The following is a 22,323-nucleotide window of genomic DNA, read 5'->3' as shown; positions in this document are numbered from 1 at the left end:
CATCTTTCTTAGCAAAATTGAGAGGGGCCTGACAGAAATGACGTTGCTGACATTGACTGATCAAATTCAGTTAATTTCAATGAAGAAGTTTTACTTTTCGAATATTTAAGTTTTAACTTTATTATAAAATGTCCGGCCTCTCATTTTCTTTTTCACTATTAAAAAATTTATTTACATTTTTCTGTTAATATCCTTCTTGTAAGAGTATGTATATTTTAAATGGTTCTGATAAATATAGGAATAAAAGAAAATTACAAGAAAATCATGACTATAAAATTTGTTCTGATCAGTTCTCTCCATCAAATTTTATTACCGCTGATACTACTGACACTGCTCGCTTTATACTACGATACATATTTATTTAAACATTTATTTTGTCTTTTTTTCCCATCAATCATTTAGTGAATAAGGTTTGCACTACCTATTTTTTTATTTTATTTTCTGCTCGTATCATACCATCTCTTGTGTTCACTGAGATGAGACATAGGTATAGAGATTAAGAGAGCTAAGCACCCAGAATGGATCAGAATGAATGTTTTTTTTTACTTATGTTTTTTTAAGGTTTCAATTAAGGTTTTATTAATATTATAGTTCCATGATATGTTGTTAGTAATATAAGAGACCAAAAAACATATACTTTGTAAGCGATATACATTTATACTAAAATAATTTGTTTTTATTTTCGAAAAGTTTACTATGTTTTGTAGAGAGAGATATATTGTTTCTTTGGATAATACTTTGTTATAAAATTTTTAATTAGTTTTTTAAATCTTTTTAATTTTTTTTCAGGAAAATTAAACAATAAATGTATTAAAGAAAACATTGTTTTATTTCCATTTTGTAATTGGTGATATGTAGTACACTATTGTTAATTGATTATTGCAGTAAATTAACTCATTTAGATATGTAAAATAAAGCTGAAGAGTTTTATTTTTATTCTTATTAATATCTGATGCTAACACCTAATCAAAAAGGCCCTTTTCTCTATAAGTAACCTTTTTGATTAGGCTTTAGATATTACTTAAATACCTAATAAAATTACCAGATTATATGAAATTTGATTTCCCGCCTTAATTTATTCACGCCTTTCTACCATTTTGATTGGTTCAGTTAGGCACGTCAAACTATCAAGTTAGTTCAACAGCGAGAGGGCGTCAGCTGATTTGTCAGAGGAATTTCTATCATTTTATATGCAACCACCAGCTCTCTATATTTTTGTGTTATGTGCGCCACATAGTTTAAGAAATCGATATTTATCATAACCTCACTTTCTAGTTATATCAGCGTTGCCAACTTAAATATAGGGCATAGTACAAGTTCTCACAAAATAATAGTACAGATGGTACAAAAATAGTACATTTTTCATTGGATCGACCCAAGGACGTCAAAAATAAAACGAGTTTTAAACCAAATAAACAAACAGAATATACCCTCACTACTTACCTATATCATATAAATAAGAGAAAGGATTTGATTTCGCATTAAGCACTTCTTCGAAATTTAAGGTACATCGGCATGGTTGCTGCATTACATTTTTTAAATAAACTTTATTATAGTCCTTTTGACTTTTGCTTGCTTTTTACTGAATTCCTCGGAAACTTTGATAGCGATTATATAAGCGATGTTTTCGACATGGCCTAACGAGAAATTCTAAATATGTTTTGTATTTGCTTGAACTATTTATTAGTGATAAGGAGATCTAGGCAACGTTGCCAAAGAGCAAAAAGGCGTGTCTCGTACTCGTTTTGAAACAATATCAAAATATTGTTACTAAAGCAGTGAATTTCTTGCCCCTTTTTTATAGTTTTTAAAATATATTAAAAAATAAAATAAACAGTAACAAAATTTAAAAACAACTTTTATTGTAAATAAATACATTTTATTACTATTCGGTTTAACAAAATATAAGCCACTGTAAATCCTTATTTTCATTATTGATCCTACTAAAAATATATTATTTCACCGTAATATTTCATTGTTTATTTATTATATATATATAGGTCTGTATTTTTAAAAGCATAACCCAATAAAATACCTAGAATCGAGTACTCTGAAAAAAGCCGAATTACATAGGTATATAAAATTGACATTCCTGGAAAAAACACTACGATCAAATTCAGACCAAATTTTTAAAACAGCAAATGGATTTATTTTCCATAATGGACCGACGAGCTTTTGCAATGATGGCGTAAACTTTGTTTAACATCGTTAAAGCCATTATTACATTAGCTGATTCAGTAGATAAACGTTATTATCTTATTACCATTTTGGTTGCACAGAAAACCCTTTTGGAATTCATAGATGGTTAACTAACACCAGGAAGTTATTTTTAATTATGCATATTTTAAGAAAATACCTTGTGGTTCTAACGTTATATAAAAATTTAATTCCTTAAAAAAAGGCCTAAGATTAAAATTTTTTAAGCAGCTTTAAATGTCACACCAAATGGCCCAAAAGCGTATTTAAGCTATTAAATCTGTCAGGCGGGAGAGAGTGCCATAATTTATAAGCTGCCTGCTTAAGATTCATAGATGTATTTTAATATTAAGTGAAATATAATAAAATCAATTTTGTGGCCTTTATAATTACGATTTAATGTCATTTGCGCTACTTTTAATTAAACAAGAATATCAAAATGGGAAAGGTGGAAGCTTATACTCTAATAGGTTATAAAGTACATACTGAAGACACATATTACTTTTGCGAACAAGCTTTTCATGTAAATTCGAAATTTCGTTGGAGCACTACACCAGCAATTTCAATTAGGCAAATAATTTCCACCTTAAGAAGAGAAATTATAAAGGTAAGCATTTTCATTTACTGATAAAGGAGCGTAGAAAAAACTTGCCGTTAAAGAATTTACTTTAATAAAGTACACTTTAGGCAATATTACAGTAGGAAATATTTTAGGTACTGCGAAAACGAAATGAGGATTTTTGGCGCCCAACAAAAAACAAAAAAAAATTATTTCCGAGATTTTCAAAAAAACTTTGGCTTATTAAGTTATGATCCACTATAGTGCCTAATAAAAAATAACAGTCTTTGAATCAGCAATAGCTACGTTTAACGACGTAAGCATTCCACAAATTTAATAAAAGTGAGTAGCGTTTTGGAAAATTTAATTAAAATGAGAAAACGTAATTCTATATTTACTCTTTCTTGTCTTTGCCTTTCCAACGTTTAACAACTTCACTGCATTCTGTTGTATTATTTACTCCTAATTTTTTTTTGTTTAATTTGAAAAAAAGGCAAAAGTTCGGTTGCTGATTTTATATATATATATATATATATATATATATCCATATTGTTCATAAACAATATTAAACGCTAAGAAATGTTAATTGTTAATACATTTATCGCAACGGTTTAGCAGAAAATGTGTTAGTTACTGGTTAAAAGAAATGAGGTTTTTTTTGGCGCCCAACAAAACCCAAACAAGGCTCAAATATTTCCAAGATTAAAAAAAAAAATTCACCCATTTAATACTATGGCCTAATGGAAGCATTTCACAATTTTATTAAAAATGAGATGAAGATGATTTATTGAAAATGAATGGAAGTATTTTGGAAAATTTAATAAAAAGGAGAAAACGTGATTCCGAGTTTGTTTAGTCAAGGAGGTCTATCTTTTCAACCATTGTAACTTTATTGCATTCAATCATTTAAATTACTTCTTTATGTTTTTCAATTCTTCAAATTAATTAATTATTAATTTGAAAAAAAAAGGAAAAAAATTCAGTAGTTCAATTAGTTTTTATAAACAATATCATTTACGACTAGCGATCAAGTAAAATAACCAATAGCAAACACTAATAAATATTAAATTTTAATATATTTAATGGATTTACCTTTTATTTTATCATGCTTATTACATCCAATTAAGTTATGCATTTATTTAAAATTGCATGGCATTGCTGTGTAATAAATGTATTAAAATTAATAATAATATCCATACCTAATAATTAATTTTCTAATTTATTTCACAATAATTTCAGGCACGAGTAAATCTGATATTTAATTACCCAATAATTCTATATAGGTGACAATTACTCTCTTCCCAAATCCAAACATTTGCGTTCTAATTACCTAAATATGTATCAATTATAGGAGACACCTGTCATGTAGCAAATCCTAATATCGGTGTATCTTACAGGGTGGATCAGAAATAAATTACTCGATATGGGTAATTGTTTTGAAAATGTAGAACCTTTATGCCATATTACGAGAGTGGGAAAAAATCTCTTGATGCATATAAAACTGCTTCTTTTCAACATGATTGCATTTCCACATTTACAGTATTTTTCAACTCTATTGTATAGTTTACCCCAATACAAAAATAACCAAATAGAAATAATTCAAAATAAAGCCATGAGACTAATATTAAAATGTACTTGCTGTACACCTGTCAGTTCTGTGTACATATTGTAAGTCAACTTATAATATTTATTTGTTTATAATTAACGTCATATGTTACGGTATGGTAAGTTTGTTTAGTTTTTATGTTTTATTTTTACAATTTTACCCTTAGCTTAAGTTTATATAGTGGTAGTCATTTTTCTATTCATACTCGTTTTTATGTTATCGGTTTTTATTATTAGAGGCGTGTTTTTATGTAATTTTGTATACTCTTGATTTATTTTAGATTATTCATTTTTATGATGTAATTATACTTACTGCACAACCAATATTTAACAGGATCTTTTAGGTGGGTAATCTTAGGTAATTATTCCTGTCAAAAAAAAAAATATTTATAGTGGATTTCTAACAATTTTTTGCATTTTATCGTATTTATGTTTTAATTGCAAACTGAATACCATTTAAAAAGATGCTCTGAATGCCTAGAAAATATGAAAAAACCTTGACTGCCTGGAAAAACTTCAGATGCCTAAAAGATTTTGGAAAAATTTTTTTTTATTAATTTCGGCTTTTTCAAATGCCTGGAAAATGCAATAAATTCGATTTATTTAAGTGTTCTTCGTTTATTTAATTTCTTTATTTCAACAATATGATAAGCAATTTAAAATACCAAAAATAGATGAAATTCGATTAATTAATTTTTTCCTGCAATTATTTTTTAATTACTGTATAATCCCAAATATTTTTCTAAAATAATTATAATAATTTAAAATAATGAGTGTCATTTTATTACCCTTTTCTATGATAACTGAATAGATTTTTTATGGTCAATTATGACTCCGAATCATTCGGAATTATTATTTTTCTTACGCAATTTTGTCCACTTCAGACGACAAGCATCAATTTATGGCAATTTTCTACGGTTATCGGATAAAAGATAGATAATCATATAGAAAAATGGGTTAAATGTCAATTTTTATTGCTCAAAGAAAAGAAGATATATCATATTTTTTCGCATTATTTCATTGATTCTCTAGGACGATTGTAACTGACATAAATAATTCCAATTATGGCCTGAATTACCTTAAATTATGAGTATTTTATTTTATGAGCAATAATGTGAGCATTATTGACAAATGTGTAGATCTTTTTCAGCATATTATTCTTGACATATACCATGACTTAAGTATTAAATCTAATATAAAAAATCCTTAATAAAATGAATAAAACAAAGTCAAATTTTTTTAAATCAAATTTGCGCTAATTAATTATGGTAAGTAAGAACATGTGATACTCTTAAATAAATTTTAATAATTGCTTCTTTTAATGAGGCAATGTTTTCAGTAGAAAATATATTAGCTTTCCCACTTAACAGAAATGAGGTTTTTTGGCGCCCAACAAAAACAAAAAAAATTAATAAATTATTTCCTAGATTTCGCAAAAAAGGGGTTATTTATTAACATGGCCTGATGGAAGCATTTCACCAATTTAATAAGAATGAGAAGCATATTGGAAAATTTAGCGATTTAATTAAAAAACGAGAAAACTCCTTATTAAAATGAATAATACAAAACAAATACTTTTTAAATTCCAATTAACACCAATTATTTATGGTAATTAAGATGACGGGATACTTTTAAATAAATTTTAATAATTGGCCCTTTCAGCATAAAATCGTGTTTCCTGCAAAATAATTTCTTTAACTGCGAAAGGAGCAGCAATAATTGAACTTTATTGTGTGGAAACGGTATGCTGAAAAAAGCCGTATTTATTTGCCGGAAAATAAGATAGGCGCTAAACGTAAAATGAATTACTCAAAATAAAAAAGTGGAACTGAAGTCGAAAAAGTTGCTAAGTTTGGACGACGTTAATACTGAGTGAAGCAGGAGGAAAATTAAATTTGTTCCCTGGAATGCGCTGTAAAAGCATTCAAAGAATTTTAAATGCTAAAAGTTGCATCTTATATTAGTAACTTTGACAGAAGTTTGAAAGAATGTCCAAGAAGTTGTTCACTTTAATCTATTTAGAGAAACTTGAATGCCGAATAATAAAACCTAAAATCATATGTGCAATTAAAATCCCATTTTTATTATTGTATTCGAGGGTTCTTGAAAGCCTGAAGCTATTAAAAGTTTATAGTGATTTTTTATTAAATGGCTACAGCATACCACTAAAATTTCATCTTGTTACCGAGCAAACTATAAAATGCGGTTTCATTGTGTACTAAAGAAACAGTATCTATTTAATAACGAACTCAACGCGCAGCCAGAGGCATATCCGTACATTTATTAATCTCGGTAAAATCTGGAAGCAAAAGCAGTTATAGAGTAGGATAACTGAAATTTATGATCTTGACGCCAAAAGTTCTTATTGAGCAGTTTTTATGCTTTAAAGCTTCTGTATTTTGATTAGATTTAGATTTTAATGGGTAAAAGAAGCAGCGGTTAAATAAAACAACCTTTGTGTATATTAAATCCATTAATTCAATTAGTTTCGATTTAATGCTTAAATACGTGAAAATTCAAATGGTTTTTATTTGGTTGAATGTTATTCAAAATTCCCTTTCGATTTATTTGTTTTGTATTATTTTTACAACTTACTAACTAAGAATATCGTTTCTACTTAATGAAAATGACTATAAACAATGTGTCAAATTACATACCGGTCAATTAGCGTTCCGAATTTCAGCGGCATTGCAATCGTCACTATTTTTGATAAAATCGATGATCATTATGAAATTTACTCTTGATGTCGCTTTCACATATCCCAGCAGTAATTTATTAGCCATATATGGTAAATGATTGAATAAATCGTCAGAATCAAATGTCAACCATAGCCTGAAACGGCTGGAGACAAACCGATGAAAAAGAGTTTGACGAAATTCAAATATCTTTTAAGCCACTTATTTGACTTCTTTTTATGCATAATTATTATTATGCATTTAGCTATTCAAAAATAGTTTTTTTTAGAAATTTTTATTTTTAATGCCCCAATCCAATTATACTTATGATATAAGAAACCTACCACTACCTTCAGCATTTCTTAAAAAATTAAATTTTTAATTTTTTACTCTCGACACGTGTTTCGCTAATGATGTTGGCATCTTCGAGAGCAGATTATAACTCTCACTCAGTTTAAATCTTCTCCCGAAGATGCTAACATCGTTAGAAACACGTGTCGAGAGTAAAAATAAAGAGTTTTGGTTAGTGGTAAAACTGTCTTGTAATTTACAGTTTTATAGATTTTTCTAGTAAATTTCATCTTTTTTTCGATGCTGCTGTGAAAATTATACCGTCTTATTTAGGTTTTTATGGAAAAAACAAACTAAAAGTTTTTGATACAAATGACGCCCCCTATATACTAATTTTACTACAAATTTTCGCGTGTTACTGGATACAATATTTAAAAGTACTTTTATTTAAGTATTAAAGTACTTTTTATTTTACTTATAAACAAGCTCAAATTAAACGAAATCGGATAAATCTTTTAAAAGTTATAGCCATTCAAACAATTACAATTTCACTACCTTCCCCTACTTTTCGAAGGCCGGTTCGCCAATAATTCTTTGACCAAAATGATGGAACATATTCCAAGGTTTTTAATTATGTCAAAAAAGGTATTTTAAGCTGACATTTTCCTAAGAAAATTAGAATTGAATTATTGGCCTTTTAATTACACTCCTTTAATTTTTTCTTGGCATTTTCATAATGTCAAAAATTGATGATAGACTGACAGTTCCCGTGATATAGCCGCTATCATTTCAGTTATTTTTACACTGTATTAAAAAAATCACACAAGAACTACAGCTAGAGATAATTTACACATTCCAGTTAATGTAAAAAAAAACATTTTTTATTTCCCTCGCTCCCACTAAAAATAAAAAAAATAAAAAAAGAGGCCAAATTTAAAATATATAAAGCTAAATATATTCACACAAATTTTCATGCGTTTTCAGATCCTTTCTAATGACAGCCTATTTTTCTGTAACAGCTTTTTAAACTTTAGCTTAAGTATTGAAGGTCATTCAATTTAGTAAGGAATTAATCTGGTAGTATTACTATGTGATAGTCTATAAAAGCTCTGGCTCAAAAAAAGTTGTTCCAGCTCTTGATAAATTAGAGGTATGTTCGTATTCTTCGCACTTTTGACTTAATATTTTTCAGTATTTTTTAAGCATGTAAAAATATTTTCTTCACTATTGAAATCACTATTATATTTAAAAAGTCACAGTTTCATAGGCTCTAAGGAACTTGCTTTAAATACTTTTATATGAAACACGGTTAAAAATTTCCATTAAAACTCAAATTTAATTAGGCACAAATTAAATTTAACCCTAGTTTAAAGTAAAAACTTTTAATATTAAAACTGTTGTACACTCTGATTTGAGGAAGTAATTGCCATAGAATTTGTAATAACAATAGTTTTGAATAATTTTAACAAGCTAATATACTGATATTCACCCAGCAAATTTTCTTTTAAATGAAATTTTGTAACGGTAACTGTGCTCCAATTAAAAAGTATTGGAAGAGAGGAGAAGGTAGAACAAAAGAAAGCGTATTTAATAAGGTGACTTCGGTGATAATCAATATTTTCCTACAACTCCATTAAAATATGCCTTTCAAAATTCTTAATTAACCTTAAGTAGTTTTTTATGAAAATTTCGCACCACTCATTGTTTAAGATTGACATTAATAATCTTTAGGAACCAAAGGCATTCAAGCGAAAAATAGGCAAGCCAATTTTTATTATTCCATTTATATTAATTGAGGAAAGTATGTTGATATAAACGATAAATAAAAGAGGCACAAGGACTGTTCCCTGGGGAACTTTTATAAGCATTTTTTCCCCTCGCTAAAAGCATCACCCATTTTGACATATTCCATTCGATCCACTGAATTCTTTGGGCCTTTAAGAACGCTTTCACAATCCCTTTATTCCTATATTTTCAAGTTTACACAACAATTGTGAATAGAGGACTATATCTAAGCTTCTTGTCAAATCTAAATGAATTGAGTAAGTTATTTACCTAAAATGTTTTTTTTTATTATTAGATTGGTAAATTTCTTACTTCAGCATCAATCAATTACCCATATAATACTGCTATAAAAACATATTTACTGGGATAACAAACAAACGTAACCCCCAAATTAAATTAACGTATATGCAGGATCCCTTAAAATAATAAACGCAAAATAAATAAGCCAAAATCGGTAACGTCGGTGTGGCCTCAAGGATCTTCAAACTCAAACAGGCCTCTTGACGGAGTCTGGATTTAGAACAAACGTTAACGAAACTCCCGAACATATTCCATAATGAATAAGGAACATCCAAATAGGATGCTGGATAATTTGCCCAATTAAACCGTATTCTACTTGGGTCGGAGAAGGTCTTTGTATATGCTTCTTTGTGACTTCATTATCGTTTTAATAATTAGGAAAAAAAAGTTTTACTGGATATTTTGATAGCTGGATTTTAAGATAAAGAAGCAATTTTGCATGCATCGGTAGAAGGGTCCTTTTCATAACAAATAAACAAAAATAGCAATTAAAATTTGACATCATACTGAAAAAGTCATATAATTATCTAGTTAGAATAGAATATATGAACATCAAAAAAACTCTACAGGCGTTCATATATCATAAATTTGTTGATTGCTCTCCGAAAACCCTTTGTGAATGTTACGCCTAACGATTATCCAAACCCCATACGCTTCTCATAGTGTGAAAGAAATTATTACAGGAACAATATTATCATTATTCACGAGTACAGTATTAAAAGAGTTGTATTTTACCCGTGGCTTAGAACAGTTCGGCAAAAATGATGAGTGCAAAATTTCCACAATAATTATGTTTGGATGGTAGAAAATCCGCATGCTGTAAAAAGAAAAGTTTCAACCTTGATTTTCTTTAAATGTCTCGACTGATCAATGAAATTTATTTAGATTTTCTTCGACATAATCTGCCATAATTATTAAACGTTCCTCTAAATGTGAGACAAAATATGTGCCTCCTACATGATGGCTCCACCACATTTAGACGAGAAGTTCTTAAACATTTAAATAATGAGGTTCCGAATAGATGGATAGCGCGCAATAGAGACATTTTTTGGCCTCCTCGCTCCCCAGATTTAATGCTCAGCGATTTTTTTCTGTATGGCTATTTGAAAGAGTTGATGTATCATGATGGAGCAGTAAATACTCCGAAAGAACTTTAAGAATGCATTGAACATTCTTGTGATTTAATTCGTGGATGCCAGGATTTTATTCTGGAAGCTTGTAAAGAGTCATGGATTCGCTGAGCAAGATTGTGTGTTAATAGAACAGATGGAGACAATTTTGAACAATTTATGTAAAAACGGTAATCATTGAACTTAGTAAAGATTTTCGAAAATAATTGTCAAGAAACTGCAGTAACTCTCTTATTATTTAACTTTTATATAAATGATGTTTGTTATATTAACTTCTTTTGACGAGTTCTACAAAGTGTTAAAATAAATTGCCCAACTTTGAAAACATCCTGAATACAGCGAGCAGATTATGAGAGAAGTTCTGGAGGGCTAGGATGATAATATGTCAATAGATGGCAGAAAAATGATGACACTGCTATTATAGCTATCTCACAAGATAAACTAAAAGCAATCTAAAATAAACTTGAAGCAATAAGCAAAAAAATATGGCCTCAATATAAATAAAAATAAAACAAAAATTATGGTTATTGATAGAACCAACCAAATAAACGACTATAACTCAGTAGGCTATGAGGATCTCACATATTTTATCTATTTTGGCTCACTCATTACTAACAAGCCACAAAAAGACAAGCAATTGGTAGATGCTTAGTCTCAAAACTTACAAAGATATAAAAAGACTACGTAGTTACTAGGAAAACAAAACTAAAACTCATCTGGAGCCTCATATTTCCCATTGCAACCAATACATCTAAACACGGACGCTTAAAATATCCGATAGAAGAAAAATTGACTCCGCATCAACGCTTCTATTATCGATGAATTAAAAACCAGAAACTGTCTTTCATCTAAAATCAGTAAATCATATCTGAAATACTTTAGTTATCTGTTCCAAAGAACCTTAGGTTAGGTTAGGGAAAGTAGATGGACCGAGGAGAAGAAAGATGAAACCTTTAGTAATACTCCTGTATTCTGAGTTCAAGAAAATACAGGAGTTCCTGCATGCCACTCAGAACCAAGAAGCTTGAAAAGCAAAAGCGGATGCAACAGTAATGTTCGTATGTTGGTTGTTTCTACTGTAAATAGCGGATGTAGTAGGAAGAAGTTTTGATTTTTTATATAATGCTTAAATATAAAATAGATTTATGAACAACATTAAGCTTCTGAAAAACATTATTATATAGAACTCCCCATACTAAACTTCCATAGCTTAAACTGGATTCTGTTAGTAAACTAATTATTAAATTAATAACAAGTTTGTTTAAATATAAAAATGCTCTTATTTAGAATTTATATATTAGTTTTTCAAGTGTTTTAGCTAAATATTCAGTATGAATATGCTATTTAAGATATTGAACAACATATACACATAGATATTTTGTTTCGGACGTTTCCTTTATTTGATTAACATTGTCAATTAAATAACATTTTGGCCTGATTGCCCTCGTGAGAAAAAATGCAATGTAATTTGTTTTTTTTTTACATTTAGGCTTAATTAATTCATGCGCATCCAACCAATTTTTTACTTTATTTTGTTGAAATAGCCATCTTACTATTTATTTTATTTATTATTTATTTATTTATTTTAGGTTAACTTTTATATGTCTAATTTTGTGATTGACAGCAAATTTGTCTGTGTAAATCTGTCTTAGTGGTTGTAGGTTGTAAAAACGTCTCGATCTTTTTTGGTTTGTTTAGGAAGCTTACCTTAAATCTATTATACTAAAATAAAAAAATTTTTGGATGAGCCATTTTTTACCAAAGAAAACGAAATTTTATCTTGCATATAGATGACGATGTTCCTATGCTGCTATTTACTGATGAACACAAATATTGGAAATATAATATGGTATTATCGCTGGCTAATGGCTAATCACTTTTATATCGATCTAAATTATGAACCCTTATTCCTTGACAATTGTCATGAATAGGTTCGTTTGGTAGGGTTGGGATGGGTTGGATTGAACACATCCCACCCCTAACAGTCCTAAACGTTACATATTAAATAAGGGATCATTTCCATTTTTAATTATTAAAAAAAATATATATAAAATCAGCTAGTGCATGTTAAACTAGAGTACCTAATAATGTCAATATTTTTATATTAGTAGCTATTTATTATTAGTAGTTATTTTTATATTAGAGCAATAGGAAATTCACTTAAAAGAAATGAAGACCAGCATTTATCATTAGCTTTGTTAATAATTGCCGACTCTGACTTAAACTTTATGGACTTTTGTCAGGTATGGCAAGTCTGCCGAAGATGCTTGTAAAAAATTGACATATCGGAGAGTTTTCGCATAGCAATGTTTTGAAAATGACGTCATTTAGTAAGAATTTTGTTTGATTTATTAGTTATAGTTCAAAATGTGGTTCATCCACAATTTTTTTTGTTGCAAAATGCTCTATATATCCTTTCTATTAATCACACAATTTTTCGGAAAATCGTTGGGTCTTAAAGTGCTCAAGCACCCGCATCTAGCACTCTATATATTTAAATCCTCTCATGAAGTTAAAATAAATAATTTTGTTTTAGCTTTTTAGGTTCCCATTTAACTATGTAATTTTTTTATATTATTTTATTAAATGGCTTAGTATTGATGTTTTATATACGTTTTAAATTCTAAGGCCGAACGCTAAATGGCGGTACTTAAGTTTTGACTTGGTGCGTAAAAAAAAAGCTTTAATTCGCTATAACTTTAGAACTTTAGTTTTCCAATATTTATGCATATTTTATCTTCTTTTCAAATATGATGTCAAAAATATATTGTTTAATTTGAACTTTTATAGAAAAATGGACAAAAAATTAAATTATTACAAATTGCACTCTCTTTTATTAGGACCTATAGAGTAGTAACGAGGTCGGACGAAAAATATCAAAGCACCGGGGGAAGATAGGACAAAAACTAAAGAAGAACTACGGGAGCTTTTTGAACAATGTCAGTTAAATGAAGTAGTACCGCAAGAATAAAAGAACGCAATTGTTATTTTAATATACGAGAAAGGAGACCCTGTCGACCTCGAGAAGTATCGGCCCATTAGTATAAGGCAAATATATAAATTATTCGCAAGAATTCTGACAAACAGAATCGAACACAAGTGTCAATTATATCTAACTAAAAAGCAAACAGGGTTTAGATAACCCTTTAGCACAATAAATAGCAAGCATACAAGAGAAAAACATACTAATATTAATAGAAAAACACACAAATACAAGTACCCCTCTGGATGGTGTGTATAGACTACTGGAGATCATTGAGAAGAGCACGAATAAATCAAAGACGCAGCTATTTTAATAGTAAAATTACACGATACAACTGATAAAGCGAATAGCAACAGAGAAGTACGCCAAGGAGATATTATATCACTAAAGCTCTTTACCTTAGTGATTGAATAGCTTAATAACTTAAAATTTGTAGATGACATTTTATTATTTGTTCAAAACGAGAAGAAACTGCAAGAAATGATAAAAGACCTAAAGATAGAAGTAGAAAAAGTAGGCCTATAAATGAATATAACAAAAACAAAATACATGATCAACGAAAGTACGAACCAACAAACACAAACTATATATTGGACAATCAATAAAAAAAAACCGGAAAAAAAAATCATGACCAACAAAAGTACAGACCAACACACTAACTATATATGGGATAATCAATAGAAAAACTATTAGATTCATACATATACCTAGGATGAGTCAAATTACGATGGGCATAAAACATGTTCTAGACAAAAATATACCCCTAAAACTAAAATAAAAAATCTACAATGTGTGTGGGAGAATAACGTGAGTAATATATAGTGCAGAAACTTGAGTGATGAACAAGAAAACAATTCATAAAATGAACATTGAAATAACATTAGTGAAAATAAGCCTGAAAGATATACTAGATATACCTGATAGATATGGTATTAGATAGCCCAGAATAGACAAACATGGAATCATGTGGGAGACGCCTAAACTCGAAAAATCAGAGAGAGAGATATACAATAAGAATGTACAAATACAATATTATATCGGGTCTTCTATTTAATTTAACGAAGTTGACATCTACTTCCGATGTAATTACTGACCATGCCAAAACGATCAAAATATTTTGGTTGTGTGTATTTTCAACATTCTCTTCTTGTTATTTTCCTACATCGATGCAGTCTCTGGAGAACCACCTCTATAAATATAAATTACACATTTTAAGTGTGAAAGTAACAGAGCGATAACGCAACCTAATGAAGGTCTAGGTAAAAGAATAAAGATCGATAAGTGATGTTTGCAATAAAAATTATTTTACATTTCTCATTAATTTTAAAATGTTCTAAAGTTGATAAAGAAAATGAATAAAATATGATAATTTTACAGAATTTATGCACTGTATTTTTGCGTGGGAACTCAAAGCGGCACTAGGGTTTGGTAATTCTAGGCTAAAAAAAAAGACGCGTCATTTACGAAATAAGCTCAGCGCCACACAATTTCCCCATGCAATTAATCCTACTCAAAAAACGTCACCTCACAGTTGGTTAAATGGAGGCATTAATTTTTGGGTCCGTAAATATGAGGTAAACTATTGATTAGTTCCGGATTCTACCTCGTTATTTCAGCCAATTAAGCGGCATATGTTATGTCCCTCTTCTGTAATAGAGAGAATGGATTTTCTGCTGACTTAAAAATTAATTTTGCAAAGATTTTACGCAATTAATCTAGAAATTCTGAATGTAACCTAGAACTGGATTCTAATTGTAACCTAGAAATTCTAGTCATGAATATTCATATTGATTCGTAACATACAGTGTGGTGACTTTAACTGGAATAAATTCAGTTGAAACTAATCAAATTTTATCTTGCAAAATTCCTGAGACCCGTCGATTTTTGTTTATTTTTTTTTTTACATTTCAAGATAGTTTTTGTATTTTTTCACCTACAGGGGGGGGGTCCAAATTAACCCAAACTTTTTTTTTCAAATGGAAAGCCCCTTTTTTTAAACTCTCATTGAAAAGAGTCCTTTTTCCTGATTAAATTGCCCTATTTACTTTTCTGATTATCTAAAGGAGAAATACGAAAAAAAAATTAAAACCATTAAATTATTAAAAGTCTCGAAATATTTTGTGCTGGTAAATTTTTGGCGTGTTTATTTTATTGGTATCGAGACATTTCCTGACATTGTTGTAGTGTCACTGTTAAAGTGAATTTCAACCAGTTGTTAAATAAATTAACTTATATTGAAAAAATGCCTTATTTATCCGAATCCCACAAGATTGAAATCTTAATGATGATTGGTTATGGGGACAGAAGTCGTACTCAGCTAGAGGTTATCCACCTATTCAGGCAAAAATATCCAGATTTGCCACCTATTAACCAAGGTACGGTTAGTAAAATCGAAAGCAGATTTCGAGAAGTTGGGCACGTGAGGGATTTTTCAAGACAAAGGTCTTCTAAAATCGATGAAAACACCCAATTAAATGTATTGTTAGCGATGGAAGAAAATCCGATAACTGTAGCCAGAAGAGTAGCTCGTGAAAACTCTATTCATCATAAATCTGTGCTAAAAATGTTAAAAAGTACAAACACACGACCTTATAAAATGCAACCTGTTCAAGAGTTATTGGAAGACGATCCAGATCGCAGAGTTCAGTTCTGTGAATTAATGATGAACGCCATTGACGAAAATCGCATATCTTCGGAGTGGATCCTTTTTTCTGATGAGGCTACATTCACCCTAAATGGCCATGTTAATAAGCAGAACTGTCGCTACTGGTCTGACGAGAACCCACACTGGGTAAGGAAAACTAATACACAATATCCCCAGAAAACTAATGTTTGGGCTGGCATAATTGGCAGGCAAGTTATAGGGCCCATATTCTTCAATGATACTTTAACTGGGGAAAGATACCTAGAATTTCTTGAACATGAACTAGTTTCAGTCTTACGTGCCTTATATCCGAGTCAGTTCGATCCAGATTTGTATGATGAAAGAATCTGGATGCAACAAGATGGTGCTCCCCCACATTATGCCCGTAATGTACGCCAGTATTTAGACGACAATTTTCCAAACAGATGGATTAGTAGAAGGGGTGCAATCGAGTGGCCGGCACGTTCTCCCGATCTCACCCCACTTGATTTTTTTTTGTGGGGACATTTGAAAAGTCAAATTTATATGAGCAAACCAGGAAACCTAGACGAACTCAAAGAACGTATTAGGCAAGAAATCCGACAAATATCTCCAGAAGTGTTAGAAAATGTCAGAAACGAATTTTATTATCGTCTTGGGCTTTGCCAACAAGTAAATGGTGCTCATTTTGAGCATCTTATACATTAAACGCAACTTTTAATAATTTAATGGTTTTTATTTTTTTTTTTCGTATTTCTCCTTTAGATAATCACGAAAGTAAATAGGGCAATTTAATCAGGAAAAAGGGCTCTTTTCAATGAGAGTTTAAAAAAAGTGGCTTTCTATTTGAAAAAAAAAAGTTTGGGTTAATTTGGACCTCCCCCTGTAGGTGAAAAAATACAAAAACTATCTTGAAATGTAAAAAAAAATAAACAAAAATCGACGGGTCTCAGGAATTTTGCTAGATAAAATTTGATTAGTTTTAACTGAATTTATTCCAAAGTCACCACACTGTATATTACGAGCGCCGTTGCCGACTGACATTCAGTAATAAGAAATCTGTATAAATTATCAATTAAAACTTTCAAAGGCAATTTGGTCTTGTCGCGATTTATAAATCAATTCAGCATATGAACAGAGTGAGTTTTAGTTAAACTGACCAAAGTCCTGCGGCTCTTTTGCAACACTCCCAAGATTAAACGGACTTTGAATCAAATTACTATACGCTGATTAGCGCTAATGCTATTGCTTTGAATTTCCATTTAGAAGCTAAACGCCATGAACTGCCCTTTGCGTCACAAAGGAAACCCCGGCGGCGTTATTTTTAAGTTATATAAATAAATATAAAATGGTATTAAGCTCGTTTAATATTAAATTTCAAAAGTTCTTGAATAACTGCAGCCACCCCTTGGAAAATTCACCTTAGAGGTTCTCGTGTCGCCATCGTTATTTCATATTGCATAAATTTACTCTTGGCTTTACTGGAAACTTTAAGGTTCCAAGTATGTTTTAAGTAGCGACTTGGAAATTCTGTCGTGGCTTTTAAAGTTAAAAAAAAGTTGCAAACTGAGACGAGGGTATTGTATAGGAGAATGAGATTTTACATGCTTATAATAGCACATACGTATATATATTTTTTTAAATTAGGGTTTCACTGCCTGACATTCTTTTGTAAAGGAGATTTACTTGGAAAATATTTTCTTACCTAAAGCATAAGTCTGTTGCTGCTCTACTACTGAGCACAAAAGCTGATTCAATTTTTTCCTGGAAGTGTCTGGCATTTGGTCTTTGTAGCTGTACAATAATGCTAAAATATCGGCGCTTTGGGATTTCCAGTCTTGAAATTTATATTCACTAAAATAAAAAAATATATGGTAAATAAGAGCAAAGAAACTGCTGTCGCCTGATAGAACTAATTTTTTTTTTCATTTTAATTTCTTTTTCCTATTTGTAGGTCAATCCTAATATTTTATTTTTCCTTGAGCTACTGGATTTAAATTGAGATACATAATTTGAATCGATTTTCCTCTGGTACTACTTAAATTAATATAAAATTATTGTTTTACCATATAATTTAGGTGGCTAAATACGAAATTCGCTATTTCATTATAATCATTTGTTATATTTGGATCTGAGATCAGATAATCTTAATTTATTCTTTTGGATTTTATAATATTAGAGATATTGCTAAAAAGTTAATTTATTAATTGAAAACAAACTATGTATACAATGGCTTAAACTATGAAGGGTTAAGTTAATTATGCTGTCCCCCAGGGCAGGGTGCTAGGTCCTCTTCTATTTCATATAGATGCAGCAGACTTTTCGCAACTTCTACAATATTTTAATAGCCATCAATTTACGGATGACATAAATCTATTACTGTTGCAATCCAAATAATATCTCTTTGTCATACACACTGATTTGCAAATCCTCCAATAATGGTTCCGTAACTCAAGTTTAATGAAAACAAAACTCAATTAGTTTTATTTGGTAAATAAGTAAATTTTTTATACATACTTAGATCTAGTATACTCGAGTCATGTATTATAAGTTATATAGAAAAGTGTTCGTAAACTCAGATTATTTTATATGCTAAGAGAAGCATTTGATACACCAACTAGCCTCAGTATATCCAAATGACTTATTAGTATTATCCCATTTGAATTGCTGTTTATATGTATTAACTGAGGTTTAGTTATGGCGTTCAGTCCGGTTTGCTTGCTAAAAGACAAATATACCAATTACATGAAAACATGCTCACTTACGACTACTGGAGATAATTATTTTTACTGTATTTATTTACAACTATTTAAATTTTGCGCCAATATTCCAAACTTTATTTCACTGAACTGATATCGAGCGGCGATGCGGCTCCTTCTATACTCGGCAAAACGCTGTTCCGGAAGATTCTCGCTTGACCTTCGAGATGTCGTGCGGTGTACCACTTGTGTCATTATGGAATGACGGGTATTCAGTTGTTTTGCAATTTTTTGATGTTTACGATATCGTTACAATATTTTGTGTTTGGTCCTTAAAGATCAGACAAACTCATTTGCCGGAAATTTAACACTCTTTCTGACTTCCATTCTGCAGGTTTGGTTGGGACTCGTCGTTATAGCTAATCAGCAACTAATATATTCTCTATCTTTTAACATTACCAGAACTTCATCTTCATTTAGTTTCCGTAGAAAAACTAGAGATTTCTTAATATCCTTCACTATCGGTAAATTAGTACAATTAACTTAGTAAATATTATATTCAGTGACATGTCATTTCACTACTGCTTCTTACATCATTTGATTAAAAAATATTTATTACATAGTTTATTGGCTAAATGTTAATTTTTTTGGCTTCATGTTTGGCATATTTAGCTACTTGTTCCATAAGAATGTATTATAATAAATTATTTAAGTTGAAGACCCACAAACCAGGTCTTGCATGCCAGGTATTGGACTGGACAAATTAACAAAAACTTCATTTCGTTCAAGACTCTCCATGATCGTTGGGTCTAAGATAAATGATCCTATCTGAAAATATTTAATTTTTAACTAATGGTCGGTTTTACCTGATCTTATTTCTTTATCAATTTCCAAAAATTTGCATTTTTTTATGTAATTTGGCGTGCTAAAATAATAATCGTTTTAGAACACTTCCTCGATGCAAAATCAATGCATTTATACTTACAGGATTTGCCTAAGTAACATCTGACTATGAAAGAAAATGCATTTTACAAGTTCACATTTTTTCACTATTTGTGGATTTAATAACTCATATTGTGGAACTTGGAGCGACTTGATCATCGAACAATCATTGATGAAATCCATGAAAGCAGAAGGTGGCGTTGTACGTGAGAAAAGTACACAAAAAAGCGTTTTGGCTAAATGAGTGTATGGTTTGTATATGCTATGAATACTGTTAATGAAAGTATATAGAAATTATGTAACGTCCATTTAAGTACAACGGATCAAGATGTAGATACACAAAAGGCACGTGTAGACAATGACAACGTGAAAAAAGTACTGGATTGGTTTTCTTCTCATGATCCATTCCCTGAATTTAATCACATTTTGTTCATTTCGAGTAGAATTAATGATGATGATACGATAAATTGTCATAATGCTTATAAAATCGGGGTAGCTTCCATAAAGTTTAAACATATGCACACGGTCCTTCCTCTATTAAGTGTAACTTCTTTTGTTAAAGTTTATGATACGAAAATCGCCTTAAATCCACTGTTGCTATTTCCCCGTATAACAAAAAATGTTAAAAATCAACTACAAAAATTTCTCCAGTATGAGCGCCATATCCAATGGATCTTTTTGATGGAATGGAAATATGCAAGACCAAAAAATCACTCTTAATGATTCTTTTTAACCAGTATCTCTAGAATTAACTCCTCTTCATATACATATATTACTGATGGCGGATTTCCTTTGGATCGTGTCGAATAGAGTCGAGATGTTAAATATGATGTTATTTTTTATTGTTTTATTAATTATTTACGAAACCATTTTGGTTTGAACCGTTGTTTTCGACTGTTATAACAATCAACGTAACAACACGAAAGTAATAAAACTGATAATAAAAAAGATTGGTACATGTACAGGAATTATGTTTGATTCAATGACTGACAAAAACTCAAAAGAAATTTCAGTCCGATATAAAATAGTTGATCTTGTCTAAAAATAGGAATAATATTAACTTTTCCATCGCCTCTTCTTATTTCTCTATTACTATTGAAATCAGCTTAAAATTGTATTCCTTTTATGAAGTTTAACTCCCTACTTATGAAAACCATAATTTCATTAAAATCCCTTATGGTGGGTCTTGTGGAAGTTTTTCATCGTGTGTACCTTATCTTTAAAAAAAAATTCAACGTCGTAAATTTTCTCATGTCAATTTTTTGGACCACTTATTCTGTTATTAAATACATCTGCTCACAACAAAATTTTTATTAATTCTTTCCAGTCTTAGCAAAAGACAAATAGTTAACAGCGTCATTGCTTTCTATAATTCGTGAAACAAAAATAATAATAAAACTGTTTTCTAGCCCTAAATGAACGCTACTGCCATTTTTTTATCTTATAATATCTGTTTTAATAGGAGTTTCGCATGTAACCTTCAAGATCCTTCTTAATTAGGGTCTAAGGGTCATCCTCCAAAGGCAACAGATTTTGGACTCCTCGTTCGGAGAAAGACAATGGTATAATTTACCCTTTTCCAGATTAAAATTAAGAACAAGAAATTGTACTTTGAAGTTATTAAATATTACTGATAAAAAATGTTAAAAACAGAAATGTGCATAATTAATTAACGCTATCAGGCATTTCGGTACGGGATATCCATATTTTCGGTTTTGTCCGGATTCATCTTTAATTTCGAAAACAAAGGGTCGTTCTTTGGCAAAACAATGAGAAACTTCGTTAGGTGCTGCTCCGTGTTTAAACGAGACAAAGCGGATCGTTTATTTAAATTAAACCCTCATATAGTCGGCGAAAAATTGTTTTGTTATATAATCCTCACAATAAATGAATAAATCATTTTCTACGTACCTAATATCCTGTATTAATACATATTCGTCTTTCTCTTTTTTATAGAGTTTTTCGAGTAATTCATTATTACTCGTCAAGTTTATTAGTGAATTGTATGTTTCACTGTCGAGTTTACTCGGTGCGATTAAAGGTCCGTATTTATCTCCAACCAAACTCTAGAACAAAAATAATTAATAAAGTTAGGTACTGTAGACTACTGAAGAAAATTATTTGTTCCTTAACAACGTTTTAAGGGATATTTAATTTATCTTCAGGGCTCTACAATTAATAGTTCTGGCATTTTTATAAACATTTTGAACAAAAAGGTAAGTACATAAAATGATCAATGATGACTGTCAAATTTTAATCACTGGGTAGAAATGAAGCACATCAAGTGGGAAGTACAACAAATATCACAGAAGTAAGCTTAAAATCGTATTTTATATGCGTATTATGCATTATTTTTGATGCAAATGCAATTCCAAGTATTTTTTTCATCGAATTTAAAAATTCTTCAATGTTTTTCCTCCGAAACAGGAAACAATATGCAAAATTGAATAAAATTGCACTATTTGTTGGACTTTTACGATATTGTGGATTTTAGGTCACGGGAATATAGTTCTGATTTTTCACTGCTGAAGATTT

General features: G+C 30.1%; 1 protein-coding gene across 6 annotated transcripts in view; it reads right to left on the bottom strand.

The window, feature by feature from the left end:
* The window catches only part of LOC126748276 (protein qui-1), a 174,913-nt gene that overhangs the window by 90,124 nt on the left and 62,466 nt on the right, over positions 1-22,323 (bottom strand). For all 6 annotated transcript variants that reach the window (XM_050457392.1, XM_050457390.1, XM_050457389.1 and 3 more), the window contains 2 exons: positions 21,700-21,854; positions 17,853-18,001 (listed from right to left, as the gene is read on the bottom strand). In XM_050457392.1, coding sequence (XP_050313349.1) covers positions 17,853-18,001; positions 21,700-21,854 — 304 coding nt within the window. The remainder of the gene's footprint in view (positions 1-17,852; positions 18,002-21,699; positions 21,855-22,323) is intronic.

The sequence above is a fragment of the Anthonomus grandis genome, chromosome 22, assembly GCF_022605725.1.
Source record: "Anthonomus grandis grandis chromosome 22, icAntGran1.3, whole genome shotgun sequence".
In the NCBI taxonomy this organism is placed as follows: domain Eukaryota; kingdom Metazoa; phylum Arthropoda; class Insecta; order Coleoptera; family Curculionidae; genus Anthonomus; species Anthonomus grandis.
The sequence above is the reverse complement of the archived record's forward strand: the minus strand, read 5'-3'. Positions and strand labels throughout refer to the sequence as shown.